The sequence below is a fragment of the Pelobates fuscus genome, chromosome 6 (genome assembly GCF_036172605.1).
Source record: "Pelobates fuscus isolate aPelFus1 chromosome 6, aPelFus1.pri, whole genome shotgun sequence".
Classification (NCBI taxonomy): domain Eukaryota; kingdom Metazoa; phylum Chordata; class Amphibia; order Anura; family Pelobatidae; genus Pelobates; species Pelobates fuscus.
In genome coordinates, this window is record NC_086322.1 from 199,664,668 (window position 1) to 199,688,722 (window position 24,055).

The 24,055-nt window shown below is 41.1% G+C and overlaps 1 protein-coding gene across 1 annotated transcript in view; it reads left to right on the top strand.

The window, feature by feature from the left end:
• Positions 1 to 21,881, top strand: part of GPRIN3 (GPRIN family member 3) — a 165,149-nt gene extending 143,268 nt beyond the window's left edge. Inside the window, exon 3 of the mRNA XM_063458638.1 lies at positions 19,456 to 21,881. Within this exon, the coding sequence (XP_063314708.1) occupies positions 19,555 to 21,753 (2,199 nt within the window). The 5' untranslated portion in view covers positions 19,456 to 19,554 and the 3' untranslated portion in view covers positions 21,754 to 21,881. The remainder of the gene's footprint in view (positions 1 to 19,455) is intronic.
• Positions 21,882 to 24,055: the final 2,174 nt, after the last annotated feature.

The window sequence follows — 24,055 nt, forward strand, 5'->3', positions numbered from 1 at the left end:
CATGTTTACTAGGTGAGTTATGCTTGCATAATAACTAGCTATTCACTAAATCTGAATGACTCCATACCAAATTGTCAAAACCATCTTGCCACGTACGGGGTCATTAATACTGCAAAGTCCGGACATTGTTTGCACTATTTAATAATGTCCAGATTTTGCGTTTCAGACCCTGAAAAGGCCTCCATATGGTCTGAATTTGATATAAACCTGGCCCTAAATGCTTCAAATCCATATTCAAATTTAAGAAAAATCTGACTTACCATTAACAATACTTACCATGAAAAATCTTCTTTCAACTAACTGTACTTCAACCCAAAAAAGCCCAAATTCCAGAATTTCATAGGAAACCTTTTTTCTTCAACTACTAGTTTTTTTGATATGCTGTGTTTGCCAGGTGTCAGTCTGCTTTATGAGACTCACTTATTGGTATGGGATTGGTGCACAACTGCAGAAGGTCTTTTCCAGAATGCTCATTCTCTAAAGTAAGTGCTGGCCATAAACGTGCGTAATGTCTGCGGATCTTGCAAAATCACTGATGACGTTGCAAAATCTTTTATTTCCACATGCGCAGCCAATTCCTAGGGAGAAGACACTGATTGGCTTGTAGGTGTCTCCACTAAAGTAGGCATGAAAAACACTGTGAAGAAGAAGCAGGCAAGCATGGAAGATCATATTTACCTGCTTTTGTGCCTGCAGAATAGGATAACTGTCTATTAGGGACTAGGTGTCCCTAATAGGCTTACCTAGTAGGAAAACAACTATAAAACACTAAAGTAAAGAATTATAAGGTAGATCTAGGATGTATATACAATTCATATTTTGTCAAAGCTGACTTTTTTTTTTAATTAAATTGGATTTTTTTTTAACTTATCAAGTCCAATTAAACCTTAAAGGCAAACTATAGGCACCAAGACCACTTCGGCACAAATGACAACCGACATGTCGATAACCTGTTTTTTTACCTAAGGTCACACCCTAGCAAGCACTTGGTGGAATATCTGACCACGGGGTTCACACAGGGGTTTCGCACGGGTATAGTAGCCATCCCCTCAGGTACACTAGAATGTCCTAATCTCCTGTCAGAACTTCTAGACCCAGTCTCCACTGACACTCTCCTTTCCTCTGAAATTACCAATGGTTTCATGATTGGGCCTTTCACCTCCTCACCTTTTTTTCTCCTGGCGCACTAACCCCATTGGTGTCGCAGTTCACAAATATTCTAATAAAAAACATCTAATTATCGATTTATCTGCACCGCACTCCTCTTTTTTTCCCCAGCATAAACGCACTCATTCCAGCAGACGAGTTCTCACTCCAGTACGTAACTATTGACGACGCCATACAGGCCATCATCTCTTCTGGTAATCGCCCCTGGCTCAGCAAAACAGACATCACAAACGCGTTTAAGTTACTACCCATGCACCCCTCACTCTGGCACTTGCACGGTGTTAAATGGCGAGGAAAGTACTACTTCTCCACACAACTCACTTTCGGTTCTCGAAGCAGCCCCAAACTTTTCGATATTTTCTCTGAGACACTATGCGTGCTGCTTCTGAACGTCCTCAGGTGTCACTCCGTTATTCACTACCTAGACAACTTCCTACTGATAGAGCCAGGGGCACACCCACCGCTATCAGCCGCACTACAGCACTTTTTTCCACACTTGGGGTAACTTTGTCCCCGTCTAAAACAATTGGCCCCACAACTAAATTAACCTTTTTGGGGATAGAGCTAGATACTGTTACCCTCAAACTGACCCGCTTGAGAGGGGAGAAAGACATGTTCCTGCGGAATGATGTTTGCACCAGGAAGGAACTTCAGTCCCTTCTGGGATCCCTGAACTTCGCCATGCGCATCATCCCGCAGGGAAGGTCTTTTATATCCAGGCTTCTTTGCTGAAGCCGACACAGCTCACACATGGCCTGCTACCCGGGTAGAGGATTTCATTATTTTCCACCCGGGATTATAAAAAAAAAAACCTGCAGAGGGGGCGGGGCTTACCATGTGGCAGGGGCAGGGCTAAAATGACAAAATGTGCCGGGTAACTGCTGCATGAGAAGCAGGAAGGAGTCCCTGCTTCCCCAACAACCAGAATCCAGGAGCTGCACTGCTTCCATTCCTCCATAATGAACAGAGGTAACTATGTGTCACTGTCTGCCTGTGTGTGAGAGAGACTGCCTGCCTACCTGTGTGTAACTGCCTGCCTCTGTGTGTGTGTGTGTGTGTGTGTGGGTGACTGCCTGCCTCTGTGTGTGTGTGACATAGACATAGCCTATCTAGTCTGCCCAATAATTCAAAATACTTTTAATTAGTCCCTGGCCTTATGTTAAGTCTAGGATAGCCTTATGCCTATCCCACGCGTGCTTAAACTCCCTCACTGTGTAACCTCTACCACTTCAGCTGGAAGGCTATTCACTACCCTCTCAGTAAAGTAATATTTCCTGATATTGTTTTTAAACCTTTGCCCCTCTAATTTAGGACCTCTTGTTGTGGTAGTTTTTCATCTTTTAAATATAGTCTCCTCCTTTACTGTGTTGATTCCCTTTATGTATTTAAATGTTTCTATCATATCCCCACGTCTCGTCTTTCCTTCAAGCTATACCAGTGTTCTGTATAAAACTGCCTGCATGTGTGTGTGACATCCTGCCTCTGTGTGTGTATGACAGACTGCCTGCATGTGTCACTGCCTGTGCGTCACTGTCTGCCTGTGTGTGTCACTGTCTGCATGCGTGTGTGTGTGACAGACTGCCTGCGTGTGTGACAGACTGCCTGCGTGTGTGACAGACTGCTTGCGTGTGTGCATGACAGACTGCCTGCGTGTGTCCCTGTCTGCCTCTGTGTGTGTGTGTGACAGACTGCCTGTGTGTGTGTGTGTGTGTGTGACAGACTGCTTGCGTGTGTGACTGCCTGTGTGTGTCACTGTCTGCCTCTGTATGTGTGACAGACTGCCTGCGTGTGTGTGACAGACTGCCTGCGTGTGTGTGACAGACTGCTTGTGTGTGTGTCACCGCCTGTGTGTGTCACTGCCTGCCTCTGTGTGTGTCACTGTCTGTGTGTGTCACTGCCTGCCTGTGTGTGTGACTGTCTGCCTCTGTGTGTGTGACAGACTGCCTGCGTGTGTCACTGTCTGTCTGTGCATGTCACTGTCTGCCTGTGTGTGTCAACGTCTGCCTGTGTGTGTGTCACTGTTTGCCTGTGTGTGTGACTGTCTGCCTCTGTGTGTGTGACAGACTGCCTGTGTGTATCACTGTCTGTCTGTGCATGTCACTGTCTGCCTGTGTTTGTCATTGTTTGCCTGTGTGTGTCAATGTCTGCCTATGTGTGTGTCACTGTTTGCCTGTGTGTGTGACTGCCTCTGTGTGTCACTGTCTGCCTCTGTGTGTGTCTGCCTGTGTGTGTCACTGTCTACCTGTGTGTCTCACTGTCTACCTCTGGGTGACTGTCTGCCACTGTGTGTCTCACTGTCTGCGTGTGTGTGTGACTGCATGTGAGTGTCACTTGCTGCCTCTGTGTGTGTCACTGGCTGCCTGTGTGTGTCTCACTGCCTCTGTGTGACTGCCTGTGTGTGTGACTGTCTGCCTCTGTGTGTGTCCTTGTCTGCCTCTGTGTGTGTCACAGCGGCCAGAAAAAGTGATAACACAGCAATATCATTGCTTGTAATCGTTTTTTAACTCCTTGTGTATAAAAATATATAGCTATAGCTATATATTAAATCATCGTGAAGGATATTTTTGGCTCTTCTGTCTCAAAAGTTTGCCTACCCTGGTATAGATCATGCCCCTGCAGTCTCACTGATCAAATCTCTGCCTTTAGGAGTTAAATCACTTATTTCTGTTTATGCAGACCATCCACATATTCCCCAGCTGTGACTGACACAGCCGATATGAAAAAATGGTTTATGATATTACTTGCTTTAGAGGTTTTTAATTCCTGCTCTATTAAGTGAGCTTTAATCTCACACATTCTCCTGCAGTCTGTAGCAGGCTATTGACAGAGCAGGAGATGCCAAATTCTAAATTGAACACAATGTGTAATTAAGGAAGTTTAAACATTAGATCTCTCTTTACAGGAAGTATGTAGTGAGACTGTGTAGGTCAAATGCAGGGGATGTGTGGCTAGGGCTGCATAAACAAAGTTATTTAAATCCTAAATGGAGAATACAGCAGTGAGACTGCAGTGGCATGATCTATACAACAAAACTGCTTCATTAAGCTAAAGTTGTTTTGGTGCTTATAGTATCCCTTTAAAAATTACAACTTTTGGACTCAGACGAGGAATGTCTTTATAGTTTCAAGGGACTCGCCAGAGTATATACAAGGCACAAGACCTTGGCTTTCAGCAAGCCACACGCACACATATAAACGTGACGGGCAAATGGATAGAAATCTAATGTGAATGGTGTGAATGGTGACTCTTTTAAAAATCTATTTCACATTGGGGTGTAACAATTAGTTATTGTGAATTAACAAACAATTGCAACCATTAGGAAAACGTCTACCCTTTAGATGACAAAGTTTCTCTCTGAGTAAATTCACGGTTTAACCAATATACTGTATTAGTTATGTGTATCCCAGGTTGAGTTTAAAACAAAAAATTGACACTCACCTTTCATTAAATCCTTCCTTTTTATCTGCTGTAAAATGTCAGCTTAGTTTCTCTTAGTGTTCATACCTCATTAAGTCAATGCTTACCTGCTCAGCAGGCATCTACATTATGACATCACCAAGTACTATTCACCAACTTACATTCTGACATGACAGAGTCATAGCAAAATCACTTACGCAAATCCGGACGTTGTTTTGTTATAATATTAATTTTACACTAATACACATTAGTGGATATGGGTTAGGGAAGGACAAACGGACAGTCTAGCAGTCAACACTTTTGGCTGGAAATGTAGAACAAGAATAATAAAAAGTATGAATAATTTTAACAGTGTTATGTATTTTGACGTTTCGATGTTCTTAATAACCCCCCAAACAAAAGAGAGAGTGGTGCTGTGGTACACTCTGTGTTGGTAGATATATTAAGGAACTTGAAGGTAGAAATAGCTTGCTATGGACTCCATCATTCAAACTGTTCCATTCCCTTCAATTGTCTATCTCTTTCTCACCCAGTCCTTTTGCTCTCTCTCTCTCTTTCTCTCTTTACTTATATCCTTTCCAATCAATTTATGTTTGCTGTTGACTTGTCTAACTCTCCCTTTCCCATCGACACGGAGTCTGGAAGCTGATCTCCGAGTAAAAGCACTTCCATCTGGGTGAAAATAATTGTGTTTTGCATCACTCGCTTGTCTTCAGGAGGGTTAGAGAGTGTTTTTTTTGGTCTCGGACACTTCGTTCATGGAGTTTTAGGACATGGCTGTAGGACTATTTTTCCAAGTACAGACCTTGGAATCTCCCAAATGTAAAATAAACCAAAACTTTGCCTGTCCACTATGAAAGAAACAGTTTTTAGTACTACCGCGTGATCACATAGTGTAAGATATGATATATGAGTTATTACCAAATTAGGAAAAAGACACGAGTCTGATTGTATTATTTTTTTTTGTAGTAAAAAAATTGTGTAGAAATTATTCAGATTTTTTTCCATGTTTCCCTATTTAATATGTTTTTTATACTAGATAAATTGTATATAACTATAACTACTATATGTTGTTTGTCATTGGACACAAATGTATTATACATCATCCTGCTCTTAACCAAATTTCCCCTTATTCAGTGTTGTTATTTAAAGTGCATAAACATATAATTTTGTGTTAATTCTCAGATTTCCATTCTGACAGCATATTCAGGAAGCTGCATATCCAAGATGCCATCAGGCGTCTTATTAATACCCATAAGCAGGACATTTGACCATTTTTATTTATCTATTTTTATACACCTATTTTAGGTGTCAAAACGGTATATATTTTCCTAAACTAATATATCAGTCTGTGTAAAATATTTCAAGTTATTTTTTCACATAATCCCCCCCTAATTTTATCTGCCAGCATTATTTCATATTTCAACTGAATTATTACACTAATATTTTTAGAAATGATAGATTTTGTCAGTGATAGAGTTAAAATGTATGCTGAATCATGAAACCAGTGAACTGATAGATGGTAGTGAAAATGCCTTTATCACGGGAGAGGGCAGACAGAACCAGATACCTCGAAAGATTTAAGCTGTAATGATGTTCATGATGTATTTCTAATTTGAGTCAAGTGTTGGCTAAATTCCCAATCATAAGCATCTCTAATTCCACGTAATGGCCATCTGGTCCTCTATTGTGATGAAACCACCATTCTTCCTAATTTGTCTCTGTATAGACAATGCAGAGTACATCCAGATGGTAAATTCATATAGAAATACATCTCATAGTGAAATCAGCATGCATTCAGTTGTTCAGACCAACCCATATCATCATCAACTAGATGTTCATGTATTCTTCTATGTCATTGGTGATGCCTGGCTATTTAGATTTTTTTAAAACATCATTCCTAGCTGCGATTTATGTATTTATACAGGAATGTCCAATGATTATTTAATTGTGTCTCATAATGTAGCGGTACTTACCCTCTCCAGGGGCCGGCCGGGGTCCTCCCTTCTCGCCGCGCGCGGTCCTGCTCCTGCACGAGCCGCGCGCGGCTCAGCCAACGATGGGATCAGTCAGGCGGGCAGTGACCGCGAGAAGCGGTCACATGTCCCGCCCGACACTAAGAGCGCGCCGCGCGTCTCGGGCGCGCTCTTAAAGGGACAGTGGGAGACTAAATTAGAATCAGTCTCCCATTGGCCCCTGTCAGGCCACATTCCCCATACACTCACGTTTTGGGGGCGTGGATATGACAGGGGCCAATCAAAGTGAACCTTAAGGGTATTTATACTCACCTGTTTCCCTTGCTCTTTGCCCTATCGTGGTTTCTGTCCAGTTCCCTTTAGTGCTTGTATCGTTCAGTTGGTTTTTTGGTGCTTGACCTTGGCTTTGTTCCTGACTCCGCTCTCTCCTTATCCTTGCTTGCTTATCCGCTGTTTTGTCCTCTGTGTACCAGTCCTCGGCTTGTTCTACGTTACGCTGTCTCTCAGTTCCCTTGACCTCGGCTTGTTCTGACTCTGTCTTTCTCTCGTCCTAGTCCGGCCATTCTAAGGTCCGGTAAGACGAACACTGTTTCTTGTCTCTTGACTGTGAACTATTCCTGCGTGTTGGGGTATATTACCGTGACATTACGATAGGGCCATGGACCCCGCAGGTTTAGGTCAACAGATGGCCACTCATGAGGCTAGATTCGCAGAACAGGATCACCGTATGGATCAAATGGCTCAAGCCATCCAGACACTGTTATCCAGATCTGTTCCGGTACCTGTACCTACGCCTCCTGTAAACCCTATACCGGACACAGCTAATATGTCTAATGCTTCTGCACATCTAACCCCGCCACCTAGGTATGGAGGGGACGCTAAGACATGTAGGGGATTCCTTAATCAAGTGGAATTCCACTTCGAAATGTACCCACGTTCATTTCCCACTGACAGATCTAAGGTGGGTTTTCTTATGCACCAGCTTACGGATAAGGCACTAGAATGGGCAAATCCTATTTGGGAGGCTAATGGGCCTATGGTACACGACTTCAATAGCTTCCTCACAGCGTTCCGTAGAACATTTGACACGACTAAAAGGTCAAAAAATGCCGCCAGGGCATTAATGAGAATAAAGCAAGGATCTAAATCTGTAGCCGATTATGCTATTCAGTTCCGGACCCTTGCCTCACAGGTAGATTGGACTAATAATGGCCTTACTACTGCCTTTATGGAAGGTCTGTCTGATACTATCTTAGATGAGGTAGCAGCTAAGGACCTCCCTGTACCCCTGGAGGACCTGATTGACTATCTTATCGATATAGATAACAGGATCCGTGACAGGTTATATACCAGGTCCAGAAATAGACATTTTGTTCCCTTTAACTCCCCTAGAGCTGAGACTCCCGAGGGATCTAAAGGTTCTGAGGAGGAACCTATGCAGTTAGGGGTTGCTAAACTTACCGACGCTGAAAAGCTTTATAGGAGAAAGGAGGGACTTTGTCTTTATTGTGGTAGGAGGGGTCATATGAGACAAGAATGTCCCGTGCGTCCGGGAAACTATCGCACCTAAGACCGTATAGAGGACTGGCCTTGGGTGTGACATCACAGTCCTCACATTTGCCTCTTAATAAGTTACTTCTTCCTGTTTCCCTGCACCTTGATAGTGACTGCATAGCAGGGAATATACTAGCCCTGGTTGATTCCGGAGCGGCCGAAAACTTTATTGATTCCAGTTTTGTCAAGGAGAATAACATACCCACCAGAGAGAAGGAGACACCCTTGGCCGTTGAGGCCATAGATGGTAGACCATTATGCTCTCCAATTATCACACATGAGACTGTTCCCCTACATATGTCTACAGGGGTGTTACACTCTGAGACCATTCGGTTTCAGATCATTACTTCTCCTTCCTCTCACCTCGTGTTAGGGTATCCTTGGTTACGTACTCATAATCCCACCATTGATTGGGAGTCAGGACAAATAGTTTCTTGGAGTGATTCTTGCCAAGAGTCTTGTGTTGTTAAAGTCACCCCTTTGAATTCTACTCATATTCCTCCCGTGCCTACGGTCATACCCTCTCAGTACCTGTCTCTTAAATCTGTTTTTGATAAAAGGGAGGCTGAAAGATTGCCACCTCACAGGCCTTACGATTGTGCAATTAATTTATTACCTGGTACGATGCCTCCCAAAGGGAGAATATATCCTTTATCTCCTCAGGAGAATCTGGTTATGGAGGAATATATCAAGGAATCTCTAGAGAAGGGATTTATAAGAAGATCCTCTTCCCCGGCAGGGGCTGGGTTCTTCTTTGTGTCTAAGAAAGATGGCGAATTAAGGCCTTGTATTGACTATAGGGGCCTTAATAAAATCACCGTCAAAAATGCGTACCCCATACCTTTGATCACAGAACTTTTTGATAGGCTTAAACAGGCCACAGTTTTTACTAAATTGGACCTTAGGGGTGCTTACAACCTCATACGTATCAAAAAGGATCACGAGTGGAAGACTGCTTTCAATACCAGGAGTGGCCACTACGAGTACACTGTGATGCCCTTTGGTCTTTGTAACGCCCCAGCAGTTTTTCAAGAATTTATTAATGATGTCCTACGTCAATTTATACATACATTCGTTATAGTATACTTGGACGACATATTAATTTATTCTAATGATTTACAGACTCATCACATGCATGTTAAATTAGTGTTGAGAACTCTTCTGGTTAACGGTCTCTATTGCAAACTCGAAAAATGTTCATTTGATCAATCTGAAGTCCAATTCTTGGGTTATATAATCTCTGCCAAGGGTTTTCGTATGGATCCCAAGAAACTGTCTGCCATTATGGAATGGCCTCTGCCCCAGGGTTTGAAAGCCATTCAGCGTTTTCTGGGGTTCTCTAATTATTATAGGCGTTTTATTAAAGGATTTTCTGCCATTGTAGCGCCTATAACCAGAATGACCAAGAAGGATGGTAATACTCATGTCTGGAAACCAGAAGCACTCGAGGCCTTTGAATTCTTGAAAGCTACATTTGCCTCTGCTCCTGTTTTACAGCATCCTGTCCCTTCACTGCCCTTTATTCTTGAGGTTGATGCTTCTGAGATAGGGGTAGGTGCTATCTTGTCTCAAAGAGATTCACCTGAAAAGCCGTTACACCCTTGTGGCTTCTTTTCCAGACAGATGTCCAAAGCAGAGAGGAATTATGATGTAGGCAATCGTGAACTCCTTGCTATCATTTTGGCGCTCAAGGAATGGAGACATCTGCTAGAGGGTACCAGGGATCCTATCCTCATTTTAACGGATCACAAAAACCTCTCATACCTTAGTGAAGCAAAAAGATTGTCTTCTAGGCAGGCCAGGTGGTCTCTCTTTTTGTCTCGTTTTAATTACATAATCACTTACAGACCGGGTGATCGTAATACTAAAGCTGACGCTCTGTCCAGACAATTCGAGACTACTGACAAACTCGAGGTCGATGTTACCCCTGTCATTCCGCCTGACAGAATAATAGCGACTACTGTTCTTTCTATTTCGTCTTCTCTCTTACAAACTATTCAGGCTAAACAAAACTTGGCTCCTGAGGAGAGGCCTGCTGATAAGCTATTCGTTGATATACCAGAGAGACGAGACATCTTGTCATTATATCATGACACTAGAACTGCTGGACACCCTGGTATTTCGAAGACAGTCTCAGCAGTTTCTAGATATTTCTGGTGGGCTTCCTTGCGCAAGGACGTCACCGATTACGTTAATGCCTGTAGCACTTGTGCCAGTATGAAGTCCTCCCACAGAGTTCCTTGTGGGTTGTTGCATCCGTTGCCCATACCCGAGAGGCCATGGTCCAATATATCCATGGATTTTATTGTTGAATTACCTCCCTCTAATGGTAAAACTGTCATCCTGATGATTGTGGATCGTTTTTCTAAGATGGCTCATTTTGTGTCTCTTCTCAAATTGCCATCATCCAAGGAACTTGCCTCTATCTTTGCCAGGGAGGTGTTTCGGTTGCATGGTATTCCCACTTCGATCGTGTCCGATAGGGGTAGCCAGTTTATTTCCAGATTCTGGAGAGCGTTTTGTGCAGAGATGGGTATCTCCCTCTCGTTTTCTTCAGCCTACCACCCCCAGTCTAATGGAGCTGCTGAACGTGCCAACCAATCTCTGGAGCAGTATCTTCGCTGTTTCGTGTCCCACCATCAGAACAATTGGGCTGACCTGCTTCCTTGGGCTGAGTTTGCTCGTAATAATGCTGCTCATGAATCCTCCGGTAACAGCCCTTTTTACGTTGTTTATGGCCGGCATCCCGTGGTTCTTCCAGCTGCATTCTCCTTACAGGGCATGCCAGCTCTGGACGAACATTTGGCTAGTCTACGTAATACTTGGGAGCAGGTTCAGTGTTCTTTGGTGGCCTCAGCTGCTCGCCAGAAGGTTCACGCTGACAAGCATCGCAGGGCGGCTCCATCCTATGCTGTGGGAGACCGGGTTTGGCTTTCTACTCGCAATATTCGTCTTCGTGTGCCTTCTATGAAGTTGGCCCCTCGTTTTATTGGTCCTTTTCGTATCTTGCATGTGGTTAATCCTGTCTCGTATGCATTGGATCTTCCAAAAAATTTACGCATTCCTAACGTGTTTCATACCTCCTTGTTAAAACCCCTCCTGTGCAACCGTTTTACTCGGCATGTCCCCCCTCCTCCTCCGGTTTCGGTGGAGGGCCATGAGGAGTTTGAAGTGGCGGCTGTAATTGACTCTCGCTTGCTTCGGGGTCGCCTCCAATATCTGGTACATTGGAAGGGCTATGGGCCTGAGGAACGCAGTTGGATTTCCGCTGACGCTGTTCACGCTCCTCGCCTTGTGCGTTCTTTCCACGCTCGTTTTCCTGCCAGGCCTGCTCCTCCCCGCCCGGTGGGCGTGTCTTCAGGGGGGGGTACTGTAGCGGTACTTACCCTCTCCAGGGGCCGGCCGGGGTCCTCCCTTCTCGCCGCGCGCGGTCCTGCTCCTGCACGAGCCGCGCGCGGCTCAGCCAACGATGGGATCAGTCAGGCGGGCAGTGACCGCGAGAAGCGGTCACATGTCCCGCCCGACACTAAGAGCGCGCCGCGCGTCTCGGGCGCGCTCTTAAAGGGACAGTGGGAGACTAAATTAGAATCAGTCTCCCATTGGCCCCTGTCAGGCCACATTCCCCATACACTCACGTTTTGGGGGCGTGGATATGACAGGGGCCAATCAAAGTGAACCTTAAGGGTATTTATACTCACCTGTTTCCCTTGCTCTTTGCCCTATCGTGGTTTCTGTCCAGTTCCCTTTAGTGCTTGTATCGTTCAGTTGGTTTTTTGGTGCTTGACCTTGGCTTTGTTCCTGACTCCGCTCTCTCCTTATCCTTGCTTGCTTATCCGCTGTTTTGTCCTCTGTGTACCAGTCCTCGGCTTGTTCTACGTTACGCTGTCTCTCAGTTCCCTTGACCTCGGCTTGTTCTGACTCTGTCTTTCTCTCGTCCTAGTCCGGCCATTCTAAGGTCCGGTAAGACGAACACTGTTTCTTGTCTCTTGACTGTGAACTATTCCTGCGTGTTGGGGTATATTACCGTGACACATAACAGCCATTGCTTCTTGGTAAAAAAGATAAATACAAATGAAAGACAGTGCTTATGGATTATTATTGACATTAAATATGGAAAAGTAAAATGACCAGTTTATATTGTTTAGGTTAGATTTTGGGCTGTTGATGTAATGATATTGTTTAATAGGTTTCAATGATAGGTTTATGCTGTTGCTTATTTGGCATAATTGATAAAACATTTGGGATTTTGGTAATTGGTTAAATACTCAATTGCATATTATGACAAACTCCCCTTTCCAAGTGAGTTTGCCACAAGCTTCTGGAGGAACCTGCTTGCCAGCCTCTTGCCCACAGACTATGAACTCTGTAAAATGTAATGTAAAAGTCTCTGTTCGTGTATTTGGACTATATGGTCCGGGAACCGAACAGCCACACAAACCGGAAACCACCCTGGAGCTTGTTAAGCCTAATTGATACTTTGTAGCAATTTCAATCACAGTGTTCTAGGTGTTCGTCTGGGTGGCCGCATTTCCTATGGACAACCATGAGGTGACGCTATCTTCTTCACATGAACACAGGCAGCGGTGTTTGGTCGTCGAGTTCATGGAACTATTTTCAGACACTGAAACTCCCGAACACTGTTGGACTTCCATGATTGCCTATGTTCAGTTCTACAACACTTAGAAATACATTGTTCGGTGGAAACGTTCCCATGAACAAGGGAAACAAGCTCCAGGGTAAGAACATTGACTATGTTCGGTAGTTTGTTCGGTTTTTAAACTACCGAACTAGACTGACCGCAAGCCCTGATTCTCTGGAAATGTTTTGGGCATGGGACCATGCGTGTGGTCAGTCAAATTATGACTTGCAGGAAATTCCTGAACGCTCTGGGTGATTTTTGGATATGTTGGTCACCTAGATCAGGGCTATCATGGGGCTGTAACATTTGTGGGGTTTTATGTATTTCTACATGTATTTCTGTGCCTGGAGATAATTGAGTTTAATACAGTGCTTGACTCAATTATCTCCCAGGCACAGGGGAGGGAGTATCTTGGTTTGTATGGGAGTGTCCTGGACCTGAGAGCCAATGTAATCGTGTGTATGTTTTTAGTGTTACTGTAGTCTACTCTCAGGTCCAGGGTAGAGTGCCCTTGCATGGGCACCTGCATATAAGGCCAGTTGTGGCTGCCCATAAAGGCATTCCAGCTTGTACTATGAGAACAATGTGTCATCTGGTTACTGGGAAGGGAAAGGGCTAATCACTAATCACTTTTCCAGTTTGGAGGATTCAACGTGGAAAGTCCTTGTAAGGACTAGAGCTCCCAGGACTGAGTGTTGTCCAGTGCCTGGTGGTGTCTAGAGCGAATTCCCAATGCGGCTCCAGGAGGGAGCGGTTCCAGGACCCCAGTCAAGCCACGGTGACTGTGGGCAGAAGTGCTGTGCTTCCATCTAGGAAGCGGTCCTTGACGGAGGTATCCAGGTACAGGGAGCTCCGTTACACATATGCTCATGAACTGGTTGTTCTAATATTTTAGATAATTTTTGCGGCATAACATGTATCTATTATTCCATAATGCATATGAAAGAGCTTGTAACATTGAACTAGTAATCACAGTGATCATATTGTGTATTGTTTAGGTTACTTGATGACCTATAACCTCCTAATTGTAGCAAATTGAAATATGAATTGCCAGAGAAAAGAAAACATAGCTGACTGGAGAAATTGTAAAACTCAGCTACTGTCACAGCCCCCGGCTCGCGGCCTCACGTGGTCACATCCGATCGGTGTGACCACACTAAGGAATTACCTGTGCAGCAGTGCGCCGAGAGCCGGACCGTTGGGGCGTCCATCCCCTTCACACACGAGATCCAAAACAGCGCCGACCGCGAGGTCGTGTTCATTTGTTGCCCCGACTCCAAAAATTACGCGGACGTGTGTGTGCTGTCACGATGTTAATGCCTTAAAGTTGCCTTCCCCATTGGGAGTTCAGGATCCTTTGTTGGCCGTTGGTCCTCTGAGTTGAAATCAGGAACCAGGCAGGCTGTTGCAAAACTGGTTTATTGGCGTTACAAAATCAGATAAAATATAAAAGTGTAAAAACAATGATTGTTCTCTGGTCCTACGCGTTTCGTTTCCGTGGAAACTTCCTCAGGGACCAATCTTTTTTTTTAATTTATTTTATTTATTCATGATTTAACATTACACATATCAAAAATCAACATAGCTTCTTTATACAAAAGAACATAGTACTGTTATATAACATCTATATATATATATATATATATATATATATATATATATATATATATATATATTTATATACAACATCTACACATATTATAGTATTCAATACGATTAATAGATATCGACTATGTATGAATAATATATCTTTCAGCCATACTTTATATTTACTTTAATGATCATATATTGTTGCGAGACTAATATAAAGTTCTTCCACATGTAGCTGTCCCATTTGTGTACAAGAATATTCCATCGCTTCTTCAGCCCTATAGTTGTTATAATTCTATACATAATCGCTATTCCAATGAAACAAACTAAAAAAAAATTAATTACCAACAAACAAACAAAAACAAAAACACACACAAAAAAAGTTTTAAATCTCTGAGACTCGACACAGGGATACAAACAACACAATCCTTGCTAACTTATAGTGTATCTTTTTGTCCAGGGTAACCATGATTTGACCGAGTTCCTGTTACTGAAAAAGGGATTTGATTCCATCCTATATTGATATTCTATTTGTTCCATAATATTATGCCAAGATAAAGGGATGGAAGATTTCCATGCCCTAGCTATGCAGATTTTAATTGCAAAAAAGATATGGGTCAGAAGATATTTTTGGTAATTATCTTGTGAGGGAAAACCGATATTAAAAAAATGGGGGATGGGGTCCTGCAGCGGTGCAACGCATCCATATACGTTATCTATGTCCGCGGTGGTATGTCCAGAACTTAGCTGGGGTGCTACTTGTGTTCTGTCCTGAGTCGTTCCCCCCCTTTACGCAATTGGGTCAGGGTGGGTGGGTTTGTCATACCACGTCACTACTGTGCCATGGGTCCCATAATTTGTCGAAACTAGGTAATGTTCCCTTCAATCGGGCGGTTAAGTTGTCCATGAGGTGTATTTCTTTTAGGTTGGATATAACCCTTTGTATGGGTGGTAGTGTTGTTTGTAGCCAGACCTGTGCTGCAAACAACACAGGTTTGTAGCCAGACCTATGCCTTCCTTGCTGCTAGAGTGATCTTATGGATCAGTTTTTGTTCCCGCCGTGTCCACCCATCAACAGATCGGTTCAGTAAGTACGTCCAAGGGTTCAGGGCCGGCGCTCTGTGGAATATCCTTTCTATTAGGTGGCGTATTGTTAACCAATAGGAGTGTGCTAGGGGGCATTCCCACCACATGTGGATATAAGTACCCTTTACCTCCCTTCTTTTTTTATAACTCTATAAGGGGGTTAACATTATGTTCCTTAAGTACAGTTCTAGATAGTAGAACATTTTTAATCCTTAAATGTTGAAAAAGATCTCTGGAGGGAAGATTAAATTTAACTTGCAATTGTGTAAATGGAACGGGTTTAGACCCAACCCATAAATCAGAAATCTTCAGTATGCCCAGATGTATCCAGGGTTGGACATTTATGTCATCCATTACGTGATTTAAAACCACCAATGGAACACAATATAGTAATTTGTCCTCCAGTTTTTATTTTTAATTTAGGATTTTAGCGGTATTAATCATATCTATTATTATTTTATTAGAAAAATACTTGATTTCTATTTCTCCTAATTTTAGGATACCCTACCAAAATAGAACAGACAATTAATATCTGGAGCTATCCTCCTGTTCTAAAGTAAGCCATGATTGGTTTCCCAGGACCACGTCTAACCATAGTAAAAGATGGGTTGTCATACATGCTTCAGTCAGGGACCAATCTTAATACAATTACAATAATATGACAAAATAAGTAACAGTAAATACCCACTTCCCTTCATATATATATCTTTAAATAGAGCTGTTCCTGATTTCTTCCGCTGTGTTCCCTTCTTGGCCAATCGGTTATCTTTTCCCATCTCCTGATATTGTATTTGGCACCATGTAATCTCGTGCCCGTGTGTTGTTTCCGGTTTGCGTTCCACTTTCAATTTTCATGCGTTCCAGATCCTGAATGCAACTTTATTGTTAATATTATCACAACACAGAAAACACCATATATCTCGCAATCTAATAGAGGATAGAATGCCTTAGTGAACTGTTAAAAATAAAATATGCTATTTTTACATATAAATTACAATTTGGGGTAAGTGTATTAGGAAATAAAGTGCAGTCTTTTTAGGTCTTCATATTTCATGCATTATGTTCACAAATATATCATATTATTGATAATCCCTCCTGACAGGCTCAAAATTGAGTAAAAAAACACATTTACAAGTGTCTATAAGAGACTATTTACATATATTTATATAAAACAATTAGAGACAAAATAAATAAATAAAAAATGAACTAATAAAAAAGTATATAAAAATGATGAAAAAAATCAACACCCATTAAAAATAAAGCTGTAAATATAAATGTAATAAATTTGATTAGCCATATACATACATATAAGCAAGCACATACATATAACAATATACATACGTGATTGTAAAATTACATGCATGTGCATGTCCCATCATATGATTACAGTCTGTCAGGTGGGGTGCATGCATACCCTTAGAATTTTATAGAAAGCAAACTATGTCTATATTCACATTCAAACCAGCTCCAGTGTCTGCAATTTATGGATCCAGAATGTCTCACGTTGAGACAAAGTTCTCAATCTGTTTCCTCCTCTCCAATGAGAATTGGCTCTTTCAATTCCTATTCATGCCAAATTCTTAAGATCAAACATAGGACAGGAATTGCAGTGCACCGGTATCAAATGGGATACCCATTTCGTTTTAATGTTGTTGGCATGTTCCAACAATCTCACTTTAAAACACCTTTTCGTGCGCCCTACATATTGCTTGCTGCACGGACACTGCAGTAGATACACGACAAAGTCCAGGCGGCAATCAATCCCTGGTCCACTGTGCCTGATTGGGCCCCTGTTTAGAAATGCCCATCGGGTGGCTCTAAGTGCATGGGCAAACAGGTGAGCCCCCCAGTGTGCAGGTGCACCAGTGGTAACTCCGCCACGGATTTGCATTTCAACAGTTGTGGACACATTTTTAATAATGATCAGCCAGCATGAACTCAGAAGCACAGGGAATTACTAAGATCTAAAAGTGGAGCTGTCATCATCGAAACAAATTAAATGTTTTCTCTAATCTTTCCATGCTTAGAACCTTGCACACATCTGGCTCAAAACAATTCAGTGTCTGCAAAAAAAAAACCAAATCAGTGGGAAAGTGGTCAGAACCGATAAAAATTTATAGGATTAAGATATTTATCAAACACCCAAAAAATTGCAAAATTTGCTCCAATCTGTTACATCAGGAAGCGCATTCCCAAAAGTGAATTTGCCCTTCTCACATCTTGCAAGTTCCTTCCAAGCATTTATGTCCTATTATACAGCCTTGCCTTTGCAATAAATAATGTTTACTGTTTTACCTGCTATTATACCACAGCTATATGATCACATGTCTCTGTTTGTACCAGCTACTTTACTTAAAAGAAAAAAAAAGTGTCTTTGAAACCAGTGCTGACACCTTGTTCAAATTGTGATGACATATTTACTGCATGTACTCTATACAATATGTTGACCGTACTCTGCTATTTCCACTCAATAAAAATTGATTGGAAAAAAAATGATACCAAAAATGAATGACTACTACATATTACTACATTGAAAATAATAATTACAACAAAAGCAAATTTGCAAGTTTTGCCGTTTAGCCTATGGAACTACATACATCTGCAATATTTAGCCTAAAGTTGTGCTAGCATCCCGCTTAAGACAAAAAAAAAAAACATTGACACAAACTACAGACAATTGCTATTAGTCAGGAGGGACGGGAGACATGGTCCCCTCTATCCCCTGTCACAATGACAGCTCATACGGCCAGTAGCCAAATATTAATTTGGATAATTAGCTCAGGAACCATTCATGAATGTATTCCTGAATGATTTGTAAGCTATTTCCGACAATTCTATACATGGGCGTCCGCAGGAATTTTTCTAGTGTGGGGGCATAATTGTAATGACATCCATGCTTGACCCCTTTTTGACAGTGTCATGAAGGGGAGAGGCGTAGTCATTATCACATAAAGCCAGGGTGACCAGATTCTGGAAATAAAAAACCAGGACACCCATTGGGGGAATGGGGGGGGGGGGGGACAAGATACGTTAATAGCTTTTTCACAGCTATGGTTTCAGGAATACATGTTTGTATTCCTGACACTATAGTGTTCCTTTAAGCAAATTAAAGGAACATTCTGGTTACCATAACAACTCCATCTAAATGAAAATGTTATGATGCCAGGAGGCCCCTGGGTGCTCTCTTTCCTTTAAGGGGTTAAATCACTCTGACATGGATTAAACCCAAAGGCTTCCTCCACCTCCAGATCTCCAGGTCGCTCAGTGGTATTCGGCTTCTGAAACGGAGTGTCAGGAAGTGCAGATTTACATCAGGCATGGGGGCCGGTGATTGGCTAGAGTGGTCAAAGATGCTCTAAGCCAATCGCTAGTTCCCGGTTCATAAATATGTTTTAATTAGAGTGCCAGCTAACCAATCTGCGGCACCCCTACCAGCGACACTCTGTTCTTCCTGACTCTCAGTAAATAAAAGTGAACAGAAGTTGCCCCGCCCTATGCCTCACTTACCTGATCTGTAGGCTGCCCCCCCCATTGCTCACTTACCTAATCTGTAGTCTGCCCCCCATCCCTCACTTACCTGATCTGTAGGATTCAGTCAGGAGAGAGAAGCAGGGATGTAGTTTCCTATCCCTGCCTTTCTCCATACACCGGTATTGCAGTGTATTCTGAATCTCACAAGAAAAATATTGGCACAAGCTAAAATATACGGGGGTGGGGGGGGGGTGGGCAATTGCCACCCTCCCCCCCCCCCCTGCAAACGCCCCTTATTCTATGGCTGATTAATTCTAAATTGTGGCTCATCCCGATCATTAGTAATGTACCTCTATAAGTTACCTAAAATTTACTGAATTGTTTTCTCCAAACGTTTAGAGAATAACCCCAAGAACATTTCACAAGATATTTTTCAGTATCAGTTTTAATTACTTTTAAGTTCATAAAAAATAAAGTGGTAGAGCCATATTATGTTTCCATAATGTATATTCATTGTAAATATAAAACGAGTCATTTTTTTTCTATTTTATGCAGGTCTCAGAAACTGAAATAGTCTGATTTGGTCTGAAGAACAGTTTTCTTCTATAACAAGTAAAACCTACTTGGACAACATAAGTGGTAAAAAGAGGTTCCATGGGGACTGTACCAGATCCTCACGGGTCTGACAAAAGTTCAGCAGTTGCCACATCTGCAGAGGACGAGATTTCTGAGTTTGACACAACACAAGCTGCCAAACACCAGCTTCAAAGAACCTCTGCAAAGAATGGCAGTGCAATACCCATTGCAGACACATGCCAATCAGACCTAACATGCAGGCCCACATTGAAAACTGTGGATTATGAAAATACATGTGAACATGAAATACAGGAAACCAGCAAAACATCATTGCCTTTTAGGACTTCTAGTCAATCAAACATGATGCCTCCTTTAGATGAGCTGCATTTAACAAGTAGAGATCCAGAAGCCATCAAAGACAATGCTCAATGTGTTCCCATCACTAAAAGCATACCACCGAATTCTGAAACAGTGTCCTCTAGTGTTATAAATTTGACTTTGCCAAGTGAAAAGTCAGTACTAGATGAGAGTACCATGCCAAAAGAGAAAACTATTTTAGAAGAAGCAATATCTATAAAAGGAGTTCTAGATTTAGGGACCAGCAACACTGATAAAAATGTAATAGAACGCTCTCCAGACACAAACGTAAATCTAGACAAGGAAAAAAATACATGTTTGCTAAGCCAAGGAGAGGAATGCAGATATATTGTTGCTGGAACAAATCAGAATTCTGGTCAGAAAGTTAGTTGCACTTCAGCACAAGAAGAGCCTAGAACACAGGGTGTGGACCAAGATAATATTTCAAAGCCAGAGGAATGTTCACAGTTAAGCCTTGTGGAAGGAGATATGAACAGTGAGGAACAGTTGCCATTGGAGTCTCAAATCCTCTGCAAGTTTAAAGAGATGGGCACAATGACTTCACAACTTGAAAGCTGGGCTAAACAAGATGCTGAAGTGCAAGCTGTGGCAACTGTAGTGGATAAATCTGTCTCCACTAGTCCAAGCATCCTATCTGCATTTCTGAAGATTAACTCCCCTATGTTTAAAGAAAGACAAGAACAGGTCTGCATTATTTATCAAGGTAACCCTGGAAACCCTCAGATGGATCGTGCTAACTTTGCATTGCACCCACAACTTTCCCAAAACCATTTAGCTCCAAAAGTACGCTTTCAGCCTCCTGATGCAGTGAACCCCCAACCTTCTCAACTACTCAATAAAAGTCCACCAGACATGGTGCGTTCTCCCTTTCAGCACACAGATCTCGGACGAAATCCACAAGTTTTATATAGAAATGAGCTAGATAGTCAAGGCCGCCCAAAGCCACAAATGCCTATGGCTAGTGCATCTCCGATTTTAATGAATGTGAAGCCGGTTTACCAAATCAACATAGAAAACAGTAACCAGCCAAAAATGTTCAATGATCCATCACAATTCAGAACAGCTCATGACATGGGCAGCAAGTCAAGGCTCCATCATCTAAGTGGAACAGAAAACATTCAGTTGCACAATATTCGTCCACAAAATGAGCAGACAGAAACACTTAATGTCCCCACTGAGGCTAATACTGAAAGAAAACCTTTTCACTTTAAAATTACTAACGAGCAGGGTTCTACTCAGACAATAACCACAGACATTAAAACGCCAAAGAAAGAGGACAAACCAACTCCTCTCCATGTTGAAGTTGAGGTAAATAGCAGCATTGGGGCTACTGGTGGTCCAGTAGATGAAATACTTGAAGTTTTGGTTAGAAAAGAACAGGATGAAGGTGAACACACCAAGAGATCTAGTAGTCTAAGTGTACAATCTAAGCCTGCATCAGACTTTAACCAGGGTGCAATGCCTTTGACACCACGATTAAGAAAACCAAGAGAAGATAAGAAGGAGCCTATTCTGATCACCCTACCTACCTCTGAACAGCCCAAGTTACATGGTAAAAAGGCATCTCAAGCAGGTGCTGAAGCAAAAAGCCAGGTTAAGCAACAAAGTAAGAGTGTAAAGGATGTTGTATGGGATGAACAAGGCATGACGTGGGAGGTTTATGGAGCCTCGATGGATCCAGAGGCATTGGGGATTGCAATACAGAATCATTTACAAAGGCAAATAAGAGAACATGAGAAAATGATTAGGGCTCAGTTAAAGCAGAACAGAAAATCAATTTCATCTGATTCAGGTAAAAAGCACAAAAGAAGACAACACAGAGTATTTCAGTCTATGCTGAAAAACTTCAGAAGACCCAACTGCTGTGTTCATCCTCCAGCATCTGCTGTATTAGAATGAGTATTTGGAACACTGTTGAACATTTTAACTTATTCCTACATATTATAGTAGACTTACAATTATGGTTTATGCACTTAAGAATGTCAATGGGTGAATATTATTTAAATACTACATAGGTTTTATGGTGATTTTTTATAATGCACACATTTTTCGGGGGGTATTTTTTTCATAAAGCTGGGTGTTCTTTCCATAGCATGGCATACGCATATTTGTCTCGTTTTCTTAGTAAACATGGTTATTGATTTTAAATATGTCAAATGTTTTGTTTGTTTTTTTGTTGTTTTTTTTCCCAAATTCATCATAAGATAAAAAAAAAAGAATTAGCAAAAAATTGAAATTTAACAACAGAAATTACTGTCCTTTCACTTATAAAGGAGTTTATATCTACGCCATTAAATGCAGTGCCAGAAAAGCCTTTATCACAGCAGCCTTTTTTGACTGTGAAGTTGTTTAGGGACAAAAAATAGAATTGAGTGACAGTGACCAATTAAATATTTAAGCAATACCTGTTTAGAATACTTTAACTGCACAATGCTTGGAAAATACAGCCCAATATAAGAGGTTGATCTTTGACATAGTCGTTCCTGCTATGTCTTATTTGGCAACACAGGGTCAAGCTGAGACCAGACCATTGTGATGGCTGAGCCTTTTTGCACTTTTTCTCTTTGTACATTAAAAGGGCCATTTATGTTTAAATTATTATAGTGAGAAAAAATTGTGCTAAGGAACCATCTTGTAAATATAATACTGTGTTTTAAATTTATTTTAGAGTAAAAATTAAAGAGTAGAAGAAAACAAAATACCGGTAGACCAACTTATTTGGACCATTGTATTCCTGTTTTTCAAAATTGAACAGATAAATACATTTGGAGAGCTCAACGTCCCACAAATGTGTAAGATCACATATTTATGTAATTGCATCCCTACCAAATTTAATGTTCATGTTAATAAATGTTTTGTAGCTGCTACATGTATTAATTTTCTAAAAAAAAAAAATTTGTCTTCATTTGTAGGAATAATTTTTCTGAACATAAAGCAATATCAAAAAGCATGTGAACACAAATCAACGCTAACATTTTGCAGCTTATTTTCTGTGTTTTGATTCCGAATCAATCATAATATACCATAAATGTGAAGTCATTTCTGCCTTGAGCAACATGTAACTTTTAGCTTTCACTAAAACGTTGCTTACTGTAGTTAAGGAAAGTATGCTAGTTGTTCAGTTCGAGCTCAACTTGTAGATTTATAGGGTGTCAATGCATTTAGCAACTGTACAAACAAGATAATGTAATACGAAGTACAAAAACAAGCATTCTTGATAGCCATTATCGATAAAGTAGAAAAGCTAGAAGATGTTAGTCGTCATATTATATATCTCTTATACTCTTGATTTTCCTATTCAACTCTTCAAATTAAATTACTTTCCACAATCTCGCATATGACTCGCTAAATAGAGTGATGTTTTATGCAGAGTTTCTTAAACCACGAATTAAGCTATTTTCAGTAGGTCCTCGTTAATTGAAGTAAAAATCATCAAACATCAGAATATATCCACAAATATTATTTCTGTTATTGCTCACTCTTCCCCATTGTAGGAGTGTCTCTTTATACATTGGAAGTATTTTACAAAGGTGTTTTGTAAAAAAAAAAAAAATATATATATATATATATATATATATGTGATATATATATATATATATATATATATATATATATATGTATATATATATATTATATTGGTATGCGTTATTAATGAAGAATAGATTATTGAGCTAGTTTTAATGCTGAAGAACATGTTTTCAAGCTAATGCTATGATCCTAGCCTGAGTCAAAACATAGCATAATAACAACTGAATTAAATCTTCTAAAGTTTTATTCTTAAAAGATTTTTTTAAAATTGATATATCCAAATACCTGGGGATTTTTCTTGTCAGCTGAGAATATTTTAAAGAATGCATGACTAATGTGCCTCGCAAGGAAAGCTAGTTTATTAGATACATTCCAAAACAAATATTTACTAAACAAAGGGAAATTTTACAGGTAGGCCCAAAAAGCCATACTATGAAGGTTACTACATGTGGCTTGATACTGGAAAAGTGAGGTTAGCGGTGAAATATTCATTCTCAAATTTTATTTTTTATTTTTTTTCACAAATATATGATCTATTTAATTTAAAACAAATATTTAAATTGTCAAATAATGTTCCATAAAATGTTCTTTCGTCTAATATGTCAAATTAAACAGACTTTGTCTTAAAAAATGTGATTATACCTTTTATCTGAACGATGTTATGTGATCGAGT